At 38.4% G+C, this 17705-nt stretch overlaps 1 protein-coding gene across 1 annotated transcript in view; it reads left to right on the top strand.

Moving 5' to 3' along the window:
* Positions 1-346: 346 nt before the first annotated feature.
* Positions 347-17705, top strand: part of LOC107287981 (tripartite motif-containing protein 59) — a 23364-nt gene continuing 6005 nt past the window's right edge. The window contains exons 1-8 of the mRNA XM_015816552.1: positions 347-1579; positions 3917-4003; positions 7109-7342; positions 10215-10237; positions 11636-11781; positions 12015-12103; positions 12186-12284; positions 15647-15754. Coding sequence (XP_015672038.1) covers positions 1001-1579; positions 3917-4003; positions 7109-7342; positions 10215-10237; positions 11636-11781; positions 12015-12103; positions 12186-12284; positions 15647-15754 — 1365 coding nt within the window. The 5' untranslated portion in view covers positions 347-1000. The remainder of the gene's footprint in view (positions 1580-3916; positions 4004-7108; positions 7343-10214; positions 10238-11635; positions 11782-12014; positions 12104-12185; positions 12285-15646; positions 15755-17705) is intronic.

Here is a 17705-nt window from a genome sequence, read left to right as displayed (position 1 = left end):
ACAGGGAAGCAGGACATGACCTTTAGGACATAACAGGATTAACCCACCACCATCAGAATACAAAAAGGACGCACTGAACCTCAGGTCAAAGTTCATGCCACAAGAACAACACCAAACACAACAGCCCAAGAAGGTATAAAAACCCACCACTCCCAGCACCATGTGGTCAGCTACCCCAGAGCCATATTTCTGTCTGGTTCTGCAACTCAATAAACAAGAACCTTCTTTCCTAAAGCAGTCTCCACTTTGTTTATTCCCGGCTTGGACTGGGCCCTGATGATTTTTCTTTCAACACTTCAATTTAATTCGAGCAACATACACTGACACGGTTTTTAAAAAGACAGGTAACTTTTATTTCCAGTAACAGATAAAATTCTAACTATTTCGTACTCAAGTGGTAACATAACAAGCAAAACATAAGATATTTCGAAACAGCAATCCTATACACATCAGCATATTTCATAGGGCTTATTAATGAAAGCACATGGAGAGGATTGCACAGCATCCCGAGTTGGCTGCAGCTATTTAATACCTCATGAAGAACGCAGTTTTTTAAGTCACAAAAATATAATCGATCCGTTTTCATAGACGCTATCAAAAACAGATCGCTCAAGCTATATTCTCCAGGACGTACTATGTCTTTCCGAGTCATTTCTGCCTTCCGTTTGGATGACAGGATAGCCTGCAACGTCATTGGCGGAGAATACTGCCAATCTGAATTAATTAACCGTTGGAATGATATTAAGAGGTGGGGAGAAAGGACTTTGAACGCTAACGGTTTCATTTTCTTCTTAATTGGCTCTTTACTGGGATAAGGAGGCGGGACGTGGTCTGAGAATGGCAGTTCTCAGTAAATGACAAATAGAGGAAAGCTGGGCGCTTATTTATTGGCGGAAGCGTGAGTAGAGTCAGGGGAAAATCCTTTTCTCCTAAATACTGTTTAGAACTCCAAACATCCCTCTCGACCCTTATTTGCTGGGTCTCTGCAACGCATGTGCAAATGGAGGCCAGCCTGACGTGTGCGGTGTGTCTGTCGGTCTTCGAGGATCCGGTCACGCTGCCCGTCTGCTCTCACAACTTCTGCCGCCATTGCGTCGTCGAGTATCTCAGCCAAGCTGCAAGCGTCGCATTGCCCTCTTCCTCCGCATCGAGGCCCTCTCCTCGAAGCCGTGACTCGCTCCAGCAGAGTCCACGGGTTCCCGGTCGCCCGTCACGGGACGGAGGCTCGATTATTCTGTCATGCCCGCTGTGCCGCAAACTCTGCTCGCTTCCTTCCGACCGCGGGGCTTCTGCATTACCTGTCAACACCACGCTAGCCGAGGTAGTGAAACTGTTCAGGGCTGCCAGCTCCAGCTCGGCGACGAAGCCTAGCCTGGAAGCGATAGCGGAGGTGGACTCGTCAGCTCTGGTTCCTCAACTGGCTGCTCTGGGTGGGATCTGCAAGAAACACCAAGGGCAACCATTGCAGCTCTACTGCCGGATGTGCCGCTCTGGAGGCTGCGGGCAGTGCGTGTCGGAAGACCATCGCGGCGTCTTCCATTCAGTCAACCTCATCGACACGGTGTACCAGGAGGAAAAAGTACGCGCTTGTGGCGTGATGTGGAGGGAAGGGAAGGGAGTGACCCTGGAAAAGTGACGTGGGCCTCCCAAGAGACACCAACGTACACGCAATTGTAGGAGTATCTAAGTATCTAAGATGTTTTCCACAAGTGTTAAAAAGGCCTCTCTAAGGCCCAACCCATTTGAAGAGAATCAGATACAGGGAAAACTGATAAAAGAGAATAGAGTTCTCTGTGATCCTAGGACACTCCACACATGAATCAATAAAAGCTGTTGAGAAGTAGATGAAGCTTTTACAAACACAAATCCAATACCATAAGAAAACATTCTAGAATAAAGATAGGGTTTTGTAGAATTTTTTTTTTTTGCTACTACAGGTATACTCAGAACCATTTGTTTAGCAACTGTTCAAAATTACAATGGCACTGAAATGACTTATGACTGATTGTTGCATTTAACAACCATTGCAGCATCCCCATGGCCACATGATCTAAATTAGGACACTGGCAACAGACATGTATTTATGATAGTTGCAGTAGCCTGTGATCAAGGAAGCCAGAGCCACTTAACTACTGCAATGATTTGCTTAACAACTATGGCAAAAGAAGTCATAAAATGAGGCAAAATTCACTTAACAACCCCCTTACTTAGCAGCAGAAATTTTGGCCCCAATTGTGGTCTGTGTAATTGTGTAATCTGTTTACAGTTTGATTTAGTGTATTAGAATGTAATGTGTGCATAATTACATAAACTATATAAAATACAGTAAAATGCTTGTGCAAACATAGCAGTAACTTAATTTGAGATGATCCAGTATTCAATCATATAAATTTATGTAAGTTTTACACAAAGATAGGAATACCTAAAAGATATGGATCACCAGATTTTAAGCAGTGATAGTGGATGGATGGATGGATAGATAGATAGCAAAACATTGAGAGAATGATAGATCCATATAAGGATATTACCTTTCAAGTAAATTGCTCCTAGAAGTATTTGACTGCTGATGAATTACTGGTGTGCAGTAGAAGAGCAAAAACTAAGCAGCAAATTATCAAACTGGGAAGTGAAAATTTAAACAAAATTCTCTGTATATCATTTACTAACAATTAATTGGATCTTGTTTGATTGCCATCTTGTCTACTATTTTTGTTACGTATTTTAGCCCATCTTTCTATTTATTCCTATACTAAGTATGATTTGCAGCACTAAAAATAAAAAGTATAAGAAAAGTGCTGGTTTGGTGAAGTGGTTAATGCAGACATGTCAAACTCAAGGCCCTTGGACCAGATCCGGCCCGTGATGTGTTTAGATCTGGCCCGTGATTGAGTATGTAGCTGCGGGGGGAGTGAGCTGAAGCAGGGGCAACACTAGAGAGGCCTGGGGAGAGTCAGCTGGAGCTGCATTGTTGTTGGGGCTCTGCTGAGACCCCGTGGATCGGTGTGTGGCTCCAGCTGATTGGGTCTTCTGGAAGCCTCGGGTGGCTGGCAGCCACATGCAGTCTTCTGGGGAAGAGTCAGCTGCAGGGCTGCCAGGGCTTGATGAGGAATCCAGAATCAGTGCACGGAGCTCCAGCTGATGAGCAGTGCGTGAAAAGGCCAGCTGGGAGTGAGTGAATGAATGGGGCGGGGGGGGGGAAGGAGAGGATATAAGAGGAGGGGATTTGGCGGGAAGGAGGAGGAGTGAGGGGAGAGAGAAGGCTATAGGTGAGGAGAGATGTCGGTGGGGCAAGCCTGAGGGAGAGAAGGGGATAGGAGAGGCTTCTGTGGGGCAAGCCTGAGGGAGAGAAGGAGACAACAACTGGCCCTTTGAGGGCAACCATAATGCTGATGCAGCCCTCAATGAAATTGAGTTTGACACCTCTGGGTTAAGGCATGGGAGACCATGAGTTCTAGCCATGCCTTTTGAAAATATTTCCAAAAAAGCTTCATGGGCTTACTGAAAGGTACAAAATAAATAAGCAAAAGAAAATTGGGATAAAATGTAAATAGTGAGTTCATCAATTTGGTCTTTCCCCTTTTCTTTTAGCTCATTAATTCTTATTTACTGGTACCAAACCTGTTGATCTCAGTGTAATGTATATCTGAGGACCTTAATTAAAATTGTAACTTGTAAGCCAAATTCTAAGAAATAACAGTAACATTAGGAAATAGACTCCTATTTCTCAATATATTTTTGGAAACTATTCTGTATTAGCTAAGCAATAATATCAACATTAAGATGTGAAAACATTTTTGCTGATATTTTTTAGTTTGAGCAAAATTATTCAAAATGTTTGAAATAATTAGAAATGATGTTTAAACAAAGTTTTGTGCATCTCAAATTGGTTTAACTTTTAAAACTACCTTTTCTACAGCTAGCCTTCTTTAGTAACCTGAAGAAAATAAGAGAATTGCAACTGAAAATGTTGAATGAAATATCAATATCTCCAAAGGATGAAAAGGTAAACTGAATTAATAAGTTGAGAATCAGCTGAGAAAAAATATTTCACCAAATGGATTATGTTTGTGCATATATACAATTCTGTCATAAGCACATCTTATCATTGTATACAGGTAGTCCTCGACTTACAACAGTTCGTTTAGTGACCGTTCAAAGTTACAATGTCACTGAAAAAAGTGACTTATGACCATTTTTCACACTTACGACCATCACAGCATCCCCATGGTCATGTGATCAAAATTCAGATGCTTGGCAACTGACTCATATTTATGATGGTTGTAGTGTCCAGGAGTCATCTGATCACCCTTTGAGACCTGACAAGCAAAATCAGTGGGGAAGCCAGATTCACTTAGCAACCATGTTACTAATTTACCAACTGCACTGATTCACTTAACAACTGTGGCAAGAAAAGTTGTAAAATGGAGCAAAACTCACTTAACAAATTTTTCATTTAGTAACATAAGTTCTGGGTTCAATTGTGGTTGTAAATTGAGGACTACCTGTATACAATATTTTACAAAAAATAAATTTGACAGATTTTCTTATCCAAAGCATTTACAACTTAAAAACCCACTTGTAAGCTCCATATCAATTAAAACAAGTTTAGATCAGACATAAATACAGAATAGATGTGTTATTTAGTTGTAGCTGAATATTGTTTGAGGAGAAAAAAGGAAAATATATGGAAGCCATTAGATAACAGAGAGTGAAGCGTCAAATGATAATAGGAAAATGATACATTGCAGTACAAATGGAAAGATAAAAGGGAATGACTAGTTACGTTTTGGGAGTAAGGATAAGAAATGTATACAGGATTCATAACTGCATTAGAAGTTATTGCATGAAATTAAAGAGGAATAGCATATTCAAAACAGAAAGAATTATTTTAGTGGTGAAGCTGGTAGACAGGATCAAGGCAAAGGAGGACTACATAAAAGAAAGCTGTGTAATCAAAGCAAAGATTACTTGCGCCTATAGCAGCATTTTTAGATATTTTTTAAGAAGTAATAGTAGATTTAGACACAGATGGAACATGGGCCATCATGCATAGAAAATCATACCATTGGAGCTTGCAGGTAAGATAGGAACCTGACAGCAGTGGGTATCAGATGCAAACATTAATTTATCATAGCAGAATCTGAATTGCCCCTTTCTCATTCTTTAAAAAGCTCTGATCCTACCCTGTTTCTCTAGAGGTCTCATGTCCTTTAAAAATGTTCATTTGCATCTGAAGAGAAGCATTATTTTTTTGGATAGGGCCCATTGTTCAAGTTTGTCAAGATCTTTTTGGATCCTGAGCTTGTCTTCTGGGGTGTTGGCTATTCCTGCCAGTTTAGTGTCATCTGCAAATTTGATGAGTTCCCCTTCTATTCCCTCATATAACTCATTAATGAAGATATTGAAGAGTACTGGACCTAAGATGGAGCCTTGTGGTACCCACTGCTTACTTCCATCCATGTGGACCATTGAGGACACGTTGCGTACGATTTGTCATCCAGCTACAAATCCATCTGGTGGTGATGTTGTTTATTCCACCTTCTAGCTTACCAAGCAGTAGATTGTGGTCTACTTTGTCAAATGCCTTACTGAAATCAAAGTATACTATATTCACAGCGTTTTGCTGGTCTACTAATTTGGTCACTTTATTAAATAATGAAATAAGATTGGTTTGGCATGATCTGTTTTTGACAACCCCGTGTTGGCTACTGGTTATAACTTTGTTTGCTACTAGTTGTTCGCAGATATGTTTTTTGATTATCTTTTCCAAGATCTTCCCAGGTATTGATGTTAGACTAACTGGTCTGTAGTTTCCTGGGTCTATTTCTTTTCCCTTTCTTGAAGATGGGAACCACATCAGCCCTTTTCCAATCATCAGGTACTTCCCCAGTGCTCCAGGATTTTTGAAAGATATGGCACAATGGTTCTGAGATAACATCTGCCAGCTCCTTCAGAACTCTGGGATGTAATCTGTCGGGTCCTGGTGATTTATATTCATCAAGGTCGGATAGGTGTTCTCTTACCATTTTCTTGCTTATTTTAATTTTTATTTCTAGTTTGTCTTTTGCAGTAGTTTTTTTTGGTATGTTGGGCTATATTTTTTTTCTGTGAAGACTGATGCAAAGAATGAGTTAAGCAGCTCTGCTTTCTCCCTAATGCCTGTTACTTGCCATTTTCTCTCTTTAGTGGACCTACAATTTCCTTGACTTTTTTTCTTGTTATTAATATGTTGAAAGAAACTTTTTTTTATTATCCTTGATTTCTGTTGCAAGTCTTTGTGCATTCTGAGCCTTTGCTTTCCTGACTTTGTCTTTGCATATTCTGGCTGTTTGCTGATAATCAGCCTTAGTTATGTGTCCCTCTTTCCATTTTTTGTTCTTGTCCTTTTTGTCTTTCAGTTTGTCTGAGAGATCTTTGTGCAACCATGTTGGTTTCTTCTTGACTTTCTTTTTCAGTGGCATTGTGCTGGACTGGGCTTTTATGATAGTGTAAAAATATAGTAATTCTAATAGAGTGCTTCAGCATTTAATTTTGGTCATAGTTGTAACCTAGTGACAGAATAAAGTACGAAATCTGGGGCCTGCTTTCAGTCTCAAAACCTCTGAAGGATTTGAAATGTTCCAACTTTTGGCATGTTTTGCATATTTTAGGTAGGTAGAGGTGAGTGCTGAGAGCCTTGCATAGAATTAAAGCAAATGATTTACCTTTTAAAAATCTGGCATAGCCCTTATGAGTAGTGATGGTGGAGTAGGGGATAATGTACAAATTAAAACATCTTAAATATCTGCAAAGTTCCCTCACCACAGTGATAGTATATCAATTTGTCTCTTGTGACCCTCTTCCCCTAGACTGGTTTCAAAAAGAAATTGCAATCGCAGAGTCGAAAGAGATTCCCCACCTCAGACATGCAGACTTAACATTTGGGGGTGGATGGGTTTGGAAGTCAGTTGCCAGAAGTCAACACTGACTTGAAAGCATGCATATGTGTGTGCCCATCCCACCCACAAAAAAATACTTATGCTTTGAACTGCTTTCTGGTATTTTGACTTCTGCATTGATAGGAATATTTCAGTGCTTATACATTTTGTTTTTGTCACTGCTCCTCTAGGCCGTAATGCAGAATGAAGAAGAATTGATTGAAACTGAATTTGAAAAACTCTATAATGCTTTGGCAACTAGAAAGAAGGAGTTGCTTAAAAGCCTTGAAAGCCAGAAGAAAAGAAAGGAGAAAGAGCATCTTATATGGAAGAATATGAAAGAAGCTCACCGAAAAACAATTGAAAATATTCTGATTGACTGTGAAAACCTTTTAGATGAATGTGATCCACAGCATTTCTTAGAGGTAAACACATTTAGTTTTGGATTTGCTATAAAGTGATTTGTTGTTTGTCCAATATTGTTTAAAATGGTAATTAATATATTTTAAATATAATTTTGGGCATATGCTAAACAATAGCTAAACTATTTTATATTTCCTAATATTATCATTTGTTGATGTTTCACTTTACTTTTGAGTTCTGTACTTCAATATTTTAATTGTATTTGTTCAGGTAGATTCATGATCCAAAGTGATTATACCAGTGGTGGCGAACCTATGGCACGTGTGCCAGAGGTGGCACTCAGAACCCTCTCTGTGGGCACGCACGCCATGCCCTGGAGATGGCAACCATCCCTCTTCAACCAGCTGTCCGCTAACTTGCCGAGGTCCCACATAGCCGGATGTATCCCAGTACCCATGCGCTCACTGGCCTCTGTGTGCAGGGGCTGATGATGTCAGGCAGCAGCCTCCCCGGCCCCTGCCTCACCTTGCCCTGTGACAATGGCACTGCTGTCCTGCCTCGCCGCACCCCGCAGCACAAGCCTCCTGCCCACCGCCCCACCTGCCAGAGATCCTCTGGATCTCCCCCAACCCTGCCTGGCCCCCACAGGTGTCCCTCCCCATGAGCAACATTGAGGTGATCACGCCCACCTTGGCCACACCCACCCAATCTGCCATGACCACCACAGCCATGTCCACCCAGTGGGCCATGCCCACCTGGCACCCGGCGATAAATAAGTGGGTTTTGGGTTGCAGTTTGGGCACTCAGTCTCTAAAAGGTTCGCCATCACTGGATTATACCAACAGATGCTTATACTCTGTCCATTGTTGTTTTTTTCATTTTGTCTTTTCCTCTCATAGAAGTTGACTTAGGACAGAAAAAAAATATAATATTTTAAACTGTAAGAGCCATATTTCTGTATAAATTCAAAAATGCATTTCTTTTTATGAGTTGAACCTAATGAATCTAGTTCCATGCAATAAAATAATTAGGCAGGAAATAAATGATAAATATAGTCTTTATTTAAGATAGATAAAATGAAAATATCTTAACAATATGTTTGAAAGAGAGGGAACAAACCACATTTCTCTGGATATGTATTTCTTCATCCTGGATCCAACAGAAAATTACTCTGATGCCTTAACCAAACTAATGAGACATACAAGGTCCTTTGAAGTTATAGAATGTATGTAGGCAGAAAAATAGATATTTCTGATTATAAGTACATACTAGGACTGAGCGCACTTAAAGTACTTAAATGTGCACTGGGGCAATCCCAATGAAAGTATATTTTATATTGTGCATGCATGCTTAGACAATTTGAGTAAATTATCTAAGCGGTTGAGCCATAATAAGCTTTCAAGACGCCCACTCAGTGTTTAGATAGTGGATTCAGAGATGCCTTCATAAAGCAAAACTAAATATGTACTCTGAGAGAAATGGGGGGCATTCACATGACTTCTGTTACAAGATTTACTGACACTGAGTATTCATCTTGAAACATTTCCTTTCCTTTCAAGATATCCAGAGGGACTAATTTTAGTAAAATTGGTGTAGAAAACAATGCATAAAATATTAGACCTATCAAATAATAAAATACAGCTAATAAAACAAAGCAAGATTAAATATCAGAATATTAATTCCAAATAAATCTTAATGGAAAGTAAGAAATGAGATAAATTGACACATAAAATGACACAGAATGAAAATAATTTTCCATGGTTTAAAACAGAGGTCTCCAACCTTTCTTGGTTGGTGGACCGGAGAGAAAGAAGGAGAGAAGCATTTTAAGCATGCACGCACGCACAAACGGGGCTGCGAGCATGTGCGACGCAAACAGGGCGGGGCTAGCACCCATATGACACTTGCACCATGCCGGTTTTGCTTCATTTTTGCATCGCGCGCTGCCCAGTTTTTGCGCCACATGCCACCCGGTTTTCGTGCTGCCCGTTGCCTGGTTTTTGCGCTGCGCGTTGCCTAATTTTGACACTGCCTGTTTTCATGCTGTGCACCGCCTGGTTTCCTCCTGTTTCCGCGCCGTGCACCACCCGGTTTTCATGCTGCACGCCGCCTGGTTTTCGCGCCATGCACCGCCTGGTTTTCCCCCCAGTTTTGCGCTGGGCAGTGCCCGGTTTTTGTGCCACCCAATGCCTGGTTTTCCCCTATTTTCGTACTGCATGCCGCCCAGTTTTCGCACTGTACGCCATCTTTTTGCATAGCAGTGGCACCCTATTTTCACTCTGCAGTTTGCATAGCGCCAGTGGCGCTAGCACAAGTGGGGGGGTGAGTGTGCGCTCACATGTGCACGCACTGGCCAGCCAGTAGGCCACAGCCCGCTAGTGGGCTGCAGACTGCAGGTTGGGGACCCGTGGTCTAAAAGGTCCTCACTAATTTTTTAGTCCTGCATAAAATGTGCAACATAGTTTCAGTTAGTTGGAGGAATGATTGGGAATTGAATACTCAGACATGCAAACTGACATGATTCTTGCTACAGTTCAGTATACAAACTTTTGGATGGTAGAATTAGAAACAAAATATTTGAGGACTTCATTGAATAGATTCCCAAAATGATCCTAATGCCTTCATTTCAAACAGTATATCAAATGTTCAATTTTTTTCTTGATTTTACATGTTGAATTAATCAGTATAGACCAGACATGTGAAACTTGCGATGTCATGTGACGTCGTGTGACGTATTGGAGCTTTCCCCCCATTGCTGGCAATGGGATGGGCGTGGTTTCCTGGTGACTCATCCCGCCCGCGGGCCGGCAGTTTAACACCCCTGGTATAGACTATTGGTTAATTATCTAATTTCTGAAAAATATTGTAATAATATGGTGGGTTGTAATGTGTAATAATTGAAAGAACTTAATTTTCATTTTTCTTAATTCACAGGTTGCATGCAATTTGAACCAAAGGTAAGAAATTAAAGTTGATTTAGCATTATGTACATTAGGTAATTGTAAAATCTTGGAAATATTTTAGGTGTGAAAGGTACCTTTTGTCATGGTTCTGACAGATGAAACTCTTCAAAGAACTTCGAGGCATTGTTTACCTTAAAGAATCTTTATTGGAGTAGCATAGCTTCGGCACTAACATAGTTGAAGCCAAAATCTGAAATCCCCTCCCCTGAACACATAGTATCAAAGCACAATTCCCTCCTCTAATTTACAGTCATAAATCACATTCTCCGATTAGTTTGAAATGCAGACTTTCCCCCCATTATTCCATCCCGCCATTTCTTATCATCTCTTATTTCAAAAGCCTGAATTCACACACTATTACAATATTGTTATGTCTAACTAATTCCCATCACATTCCTCCTCCTCCCCCAGTATCATCTAATTCTAAGAGTTAAGCATAACAAAGAAAAATACTGCATCTCCATATATTGTCAAAGCAAGAACATCCAATGTTAGCAGCATTGACACCTTTTGCATAAACCTAATTGTATGTAATTACTTTCAATAGAAGAAAATGATTTTGTGATTTAAAAAAAAAACAATCACCAGATATTTTACTATTTGGCTTTCATTATCAGATTTTTATGTGCTGATTTGTGTAAACATTTCTGACTATATTAAATGAAACAGTTTGGAAAAAAAATTATGCTTATCAAGTTCATGTAGAATAGTGATGAGTTCAATATTGGAACTTGCTGTTTTGAGGCATGTAAAAGTGTAATCTTTTGTCTTAAGTATATCTTTATAGACAAATATTAAGGGATATTGAATTAGAATTTTATTCTGAAAAAAGTCAAATAACAAGCTTCCATAACTGGTCAAATTCTGAGTATGATTTATGTTCTTAAGTCAAGAAATTTGCTTTCTTGTGTGAAATGGTAACATTAGCTACATATTTAATAAAAATAGTTTAAAATTAGATTGGTACAGTTACCAATCGGGTAAACAAATCCCTGTTAAAAATAAGTAATTTTATGAAAATTCTAGTTGATCACAAACCTACTTACCACTTACCTTCTTTCAATAATTTCTCCTCATCTTTTGGTTTTCTGGGTGTTGTTTTTCCTATTCCTTGAGCTGTTTATTAATTCCAGGATTTTTTAAATTAGTTTTCTGTCGTTTTTTCTGATAGTAACTCCATAAAAATCAACTTGTTTTTTCACTTACAGTTCTTTTATTTCACTTAGTTCAGTTGTGCTTAACACAAATATGTTTCTTTAATTAAACATTTTATTTGTATTGTGTTCTACGTTTATAGAGGTTTTTTATATATTGTTTCTCCATTTTTTAAAAAAAAAGAGCAAGAGGGAATCTCATATAATTAATTGTATTTTTGTTGTCATTGTTGTTCAGAATGAAGACTCAACTTGAGCTGATGCAGATGGCTTCTGGTCATGAAGATCAGCCAGAATGCAAACAGATACAGTTAGATATCATATCTATACTTAAGGATATTTCAGCCTTGACTCTTACTGAAGTTAGCCTGGATATGGCAAAAGGTAGGAGGATACAGCTATTGAAATGATTCATACTTATTTTAAAAGCTTTTCTTTATATAAATAGGGAACTTTTTCCTGTTTGCAATTATGTTTCAGTTGCTCCACTAATTGTAAATGTGGAATTTATGGCTAAAACTATTTCATTGTATTTAATATAGTCTATATAAACTATATTTAATATAGTTATCAATATATAAGAAAATAAACTTTTTTTTTACCTTTCACCTTAAAAGCTGACATTCCTTCAGGAAATATTGAACCTTCTACATCTGCAAGCCCTGAAAAACAATGGGAAGATAAAATTGTACAAGATAAGTTCCACGTAAGTTACCACATATAGTAGATGGTAATAGATATTTCAGTTGGTCTCTCAAAATGTTTTTAATTTAAATATCTTTTTTTAGCCAGTGCCAGGAAAAGATGTTTTGGAAAATGGTAAGAATATTCCAACTCAGTTTATGTCAGTGTCAGCAACTACTAAATTTCAAAACATGAGTCATGAGGTAAGATTACATGTTTAGTCTTAATGCCTTTGTAATTCAAATTTAAACTGGGTGGCTTGGGTACTTGAAGGCTCCTGATATCTGGCTGGATACTATCCTTTCTAACCCAATTGCAGTGGTTGCACGAATAGAGACAGACTTCAATAAAATATTCATATCTTTTCTCTTTTCATCATGAAGCACATTTGTTTATTTGTATCGGAAGCATCACAATTAAAATAAAGCATATTATACAACATAAAATTTAAAATATAAAATAAAATAAAATATTAAAATATGTACAAATTAAACAAATCTTGCCCAGAACCTAGCAATATTAATTACATTCTGTCGTGCTCAAGGCCCTCAAGTGTACACTCAAGGGCAGGTATACATATGTGTTGTCTGCATGTCACCACAGTCGCAAAGGTCAGACGGCACCCATTTGTTCAGCGGGTTTCTGGATCTTATACTCATGCGTATTCTATTCAACAATTTCCATATTTCCCAGCTTTCACCAGACCCAGATGCCAGTTCCTCCATTGGTTCCATCCAGTATTGATTCTTTGTTGCTTTCCATAATTCCACTCTGGTTTCAAATTTTTCAAAGTCTTTTGTCAACCTTTTTCCTGGATTTTAATCTCTGATGAGCTGGTTGTAAGATATAGAGAGGTGTTGCCTAGATATAGATGATTTAAGCCTCTCTCTGTATGTGCTGCTTCTCTGCAGGGCAGTGCTGGCTAGATCTTATCTAGAGAGTAGTTTTAAGGCATCCGGTAATAATTCTGCTTCATTCAGAGCAACATTTACTTTCCCAGTGTGTGCTGATTTATACCAAGTAATAAAGAGCCAGAGCTGTTGTCTTAAGGACCCTTGGTCCTAAGGATGTTGTTTCATCCACTGACCTTCAGTTTAGTGTTGGTACAGTGCTGCTTTTATATTAGGGCCTTATCTAGAGTGGCCCCTAAATATTTAGGGCTGTAGCAATTCTTCAGTAACTTCCCTTTCCATATAATATGCAGCTTCCTAGCAGACTGCTTATTTCCAAGATGGAAGGCACATTCCTGAGTTTTTGCTGGATTTAATCTTAAGTGGTTATCCCAATAGTATCAGTTCATCTCTACCAGGACTTCAGTTAAATGGTGTTCAACCTCCTCAAATGTTTCTCCCTGTACAGCCATTGCCCGATCATTAGCATACATATAATTGTTAGTACCTTCAGGAAGTGGCTGATCATTTGTGTAAATATTAAAAAGAATTGGAGCCAATACACTACCCTATGGTAAGCCATTCCTTTGGTTCCTCCATCTACTTCGCCTTCCCTGGAACTTCACAAAAAATATACAGTTCTGAAGCAGATTCCTGATGATATTTGTTTTTAAAATCTTTAGTCATATCATAAACTTTCTGCTTCAGTCTTCTAAAATTGATGATATCATATGAATAAAGTTCCTGTTACATTGCCCTTTTGAAATCCATCTTTGATATACTGGGTTAAATTCAGGATCTGTGTGACACAACTTTTTTCAGGGCACAATCCAGCCTACTGTGGTATGAAGTGAGCTACAGTGAGGTGATTTTGTATCATTCTTTCAAAGATTTTGTAGGTATGGCACAAGAGAGAAGTTGGACAGTAGTTCTTAGGGTTAGTGGCCTCTTTACCTGGTTTTAAAACTGCTACAATCTTAACCTTTCGCAAGACACTAGGAATTTTACATTGTTGCAAGCATTCATTAAATAGTAGCCACTGTATTACTTTCCATCCATATTACTTTACCTGTTCAATAAGGATGTCTTCCAAACGAGCAGTTTTCCATGGCCTACTTTTCCTTATAGCTTCTCTCAGTTCTTTCCTAATTAAAGAGGGATGATAAGTTGTTTCATCTTCCTCATTTCTATTGATTTTGATTTTTTTTGATTTCTATTAATCTTGGTTTGGTGGCCTTTGATCTGGGTTGCCATTCTTAAGAAGCTGACTGGCTATTCGGTCTGGAGTCACGTTGGCATAATCTCTAGAGCAAGTTGGGTCATTACTCAGACGACTCAACAATCTCCAAGCTTTATGGCTACTTATGTGTATGTCCAGTTCCTCTTGTTTTAATCCAGCTTTCTTTCTTAGCTTCAGCTATAGAAATAATTAATTGTTGGCCTGCATTCACTGCCATAGAATCAACTTCAAAAAGAGCAAGATACTTCTATGGTTTGTCCTTTGCCTTGGATATAATTGGTTTTACAACCCCATAGGATTGATAGCCAGGAACATTTTTTAATGGCCTCCACAAATTTCTTGTAATAGCAATAGGACTTAGACTTATATACTGTGTCACAGTGCTTTACAGCAATCTCTAAGTGGTTTACAGAGTCAACATATTGCCTCCAACAATCTGGGTCCTCATTTTACCGGCCTCGGAAGGGTGGAAGGCTGTCTCAACCTTGAATCAGTGAGACTTGAACTGCCGAACTGCTGGCAGTTGGTTGTCAGCAGAATTAGATTGCAATACTGAATTCTAACCACTGTGCCACCACAGCTCTTTAGTTTAGCTTGATTTAGCTATTGAGTAACAGCACTGTCCAACAGTCTCTGAAATTTAGGCCAGTCAGCTTTTTTAAAGTTAAACTTATACCTACATCTAAAGGTGATACTGGGAGGTCAAACTACAACGGTAACCTGATACATAATTGGCTGGTGCTGACAATTTGGAATAGGTGGGCAAGCTACTTTAACACATTGCTGGATTATATGATCGCTCACAAATACCAAATTTGGGCTATATCTTCTGCACTAACTTCCACTGTTAAATGAAGCTGGTAATTTGTTGTCATGTGAAAGAGCCAAGTTATTCAAATTCGCCCACTGTATTATAAGCCTCCCCATTTCTGTCATATTTTATATGAAGTACATATATTGCCCATATTATTTGCATCACATTTTGAAAAAAGAAAAACTATGACTGACTCTATATAATAATAATATAACCTTATTCTTTGCTCACTTCGCTATTTCTGGGTGTTTTTTTAATAACGTGTAACTAAATTTAAGTAACGTAACTTAGTAATATAAAGAATCCTTCAAGTTAGTTTTGACTCCTGTTGACTATGTGAGTACTCTATGTAGTTTTGGGGGGCAATAACACAAAAGTGGTTTGGCATTGTTACCTTCCAGAATATTTTTTTCAACTTAGGATATAGCCTAGAGATTTGGGGTTTCCTGGTTTCTTAACAATGTTCAGCATTGTTAAGCATTTTTAAAATCATCCAAAGTTGGTTGAGCCACGTCATTGCTACATTTTAGATAAATCTGAAATGCTGGTAGAAAATAATTGTAAAACCAGTTGATGATTTTGGGAAATTTGCTATAAGTATGGTGTCCTTTTCTATTTTAGGAGCTGCGTTACATACATTACATGAAACGTGAAGTACATTCAGATGAATTATATGCAGAGAATTTACATGAAAGAAATACATTGCCAAAATTTTGGTTTTCAAAAAAGGTAATTTCAGGAAATGGCTTGTTTTGCCTAGATGTTGAAACACATAATCAGAAGAAACAAAATACGCAAATACTATAAAGATAAAGTGCCAATAAGTGTAGTTTATCTAATTCCCTTGGTTTTGCATTCAAAACACAAACCCCAAACTTCAATTTTTTGGCTCAAATAGTAGTTTGGATGTATTAGACCCGAAAGGCACTAAAAATGACACCAAGAAAATCAACCTGTTAAAAAATACCAATAGATGTCTTAAGACAGAAAATCTTTTGCCAACTCCTGTAGAAATGTATCCTTCTAAAACCCTGTTCTCATTCACTGCATGCCCAAATGTATCTCAGATAGCTATACAACCAAAAAAGGCTTTAAAACCAGTCTCAACAGAAGTTATGGAGCATTTTTCAAATTTTGATGCCAACTTGAAAGTGTCATCTACTTCATATTTCCAAAAATAAAAGTTAGTGTTGTTCACTTCCTTTCTGGAAAATTCTAAAAGCAAAGTTTGCAACCTGAGAAATATAAATGGGAAAATCTCTTCATCCTTCTTTACAAAAATTGCTGCTACTACTACTATTTAATACTAGCACAGCCATCAGTTTTAATCCAAATATTGTTACTGGAAAACATTTTTCCTCAGATTTGTCTTCTGAAAGTAATTGTTTTCAGACAACTAAACAGAATATTTCAAAGCAGTCATCAATACCTAGAAGTTTCTTTTCAAATAATTGTACTTGGACAGGGAATAATCCATATATATATTGTGTCAAAGAAGTTTCCAGAAATAATTACGAGATTTTGACTTCTCCAGCAGTGCCTTTTAATAAAACTCAGTATGCTTATAATAAATCAGAAGTTAAATCAAAAGTCAAAACTGCATTTGAAAAAAAAATATGTTCCAGAAAAAACGGATCTGTGTATCAAAAACAAAAAGCAGTATGCCATTTGTCATTATTCTGCATGAGTACATGTCTAAAATCTCAAAATTATAGCGTTCTTGTTTCTCAGAAAAATTTAGTCTGATTCATATGCAAGCAGCACTTCAGTTTTCAATGATCATAATGAAAATAATGTTTTAGAAAGTCATCCATTAGCTGTCCAAGAATATAGATCTCCTTCAATACTTAATGAAACAAATTGCACAGCAAATTCAGATCCTGATATTGAAGACATAAATTAAGTGTCCACTGCTAGTGACCAAAGCACTCTATCAGAATATTTTTATTTCTGAAGATATAATGACCCAGTTGGAAATTGAGCATGTGTAACAGAGTAAAGCAGTTTACCAAATATAAAAATACAGTTATTAATTTTCCTTCAGAGGAACATGATCAAGTTAAATTTCTTTTCTAATGTTTTAGTAGAATCAGATACAATATTTTGAAGCATAGTGCCATCATTTTTTATTTTTTCTCATGGACAATTATATGGGCATATAGTTACAAGAATCTTCAATTACATATTTTGTATATATTTTGTAAAATTTGTATACAACACTAGATCTGGTTTTGAATTATGAATTCATCTTCAAAAAAATCAATTATAAGGCAATAATGAACACTATTTTTCTTCCCTCTTTTTCTTGTGAATTGGTTTTACTCGGTTGTTTTTTTGTTTTTCTGATACTTCTAGAGCAGCGGTTCTCAACCTGTGGGTCACGACCCTTTTGGGGGTCGAACAACGCTTTCACAGGGGTTGCCTAAGACCATTGGAAAACACATATTTCCGATGGTCTTAGGAACCGAGACGCCGATGACGCCCTCCTCCGCCGGCTCCTCTGCCTCCAGGGCGCCCTTCTCCTCTGACAGCGCATGCTCCTGCCGCCACAGCGCCATCACGCGCGCCCCCGACGCCGCCCTGGGCTGGCTCAGCTGCATGGGTGGCCGGGCCGAGCCGGGTCTGGGCCGCTGCTGGCGCTGCCGCTGGGCTGCTCCGCTGCTGCCGCCGCTGCTGGCTA

This window comes from Protobothrops mucrosquamatus, unplaced genomic scaffold (assembly GCF_001527695.2).
Source record: "Protobothrops mucrosquamatus isolate PMUCROS unplaced genomic scaffold, P.Mucros_1.0 scaffold464, whole genome shotgun sequence".
NCBI lineage: Eukaryota > Metazoa > Chordata > Lepidosauria > Squamata > Viperidae > Protobothrops > Protobothrops mucrosquamatus.
Note: the sequence above shows the minus strand (reverse complement) of the source record. Positions and strands in the feature narration are given on the sequence as shown.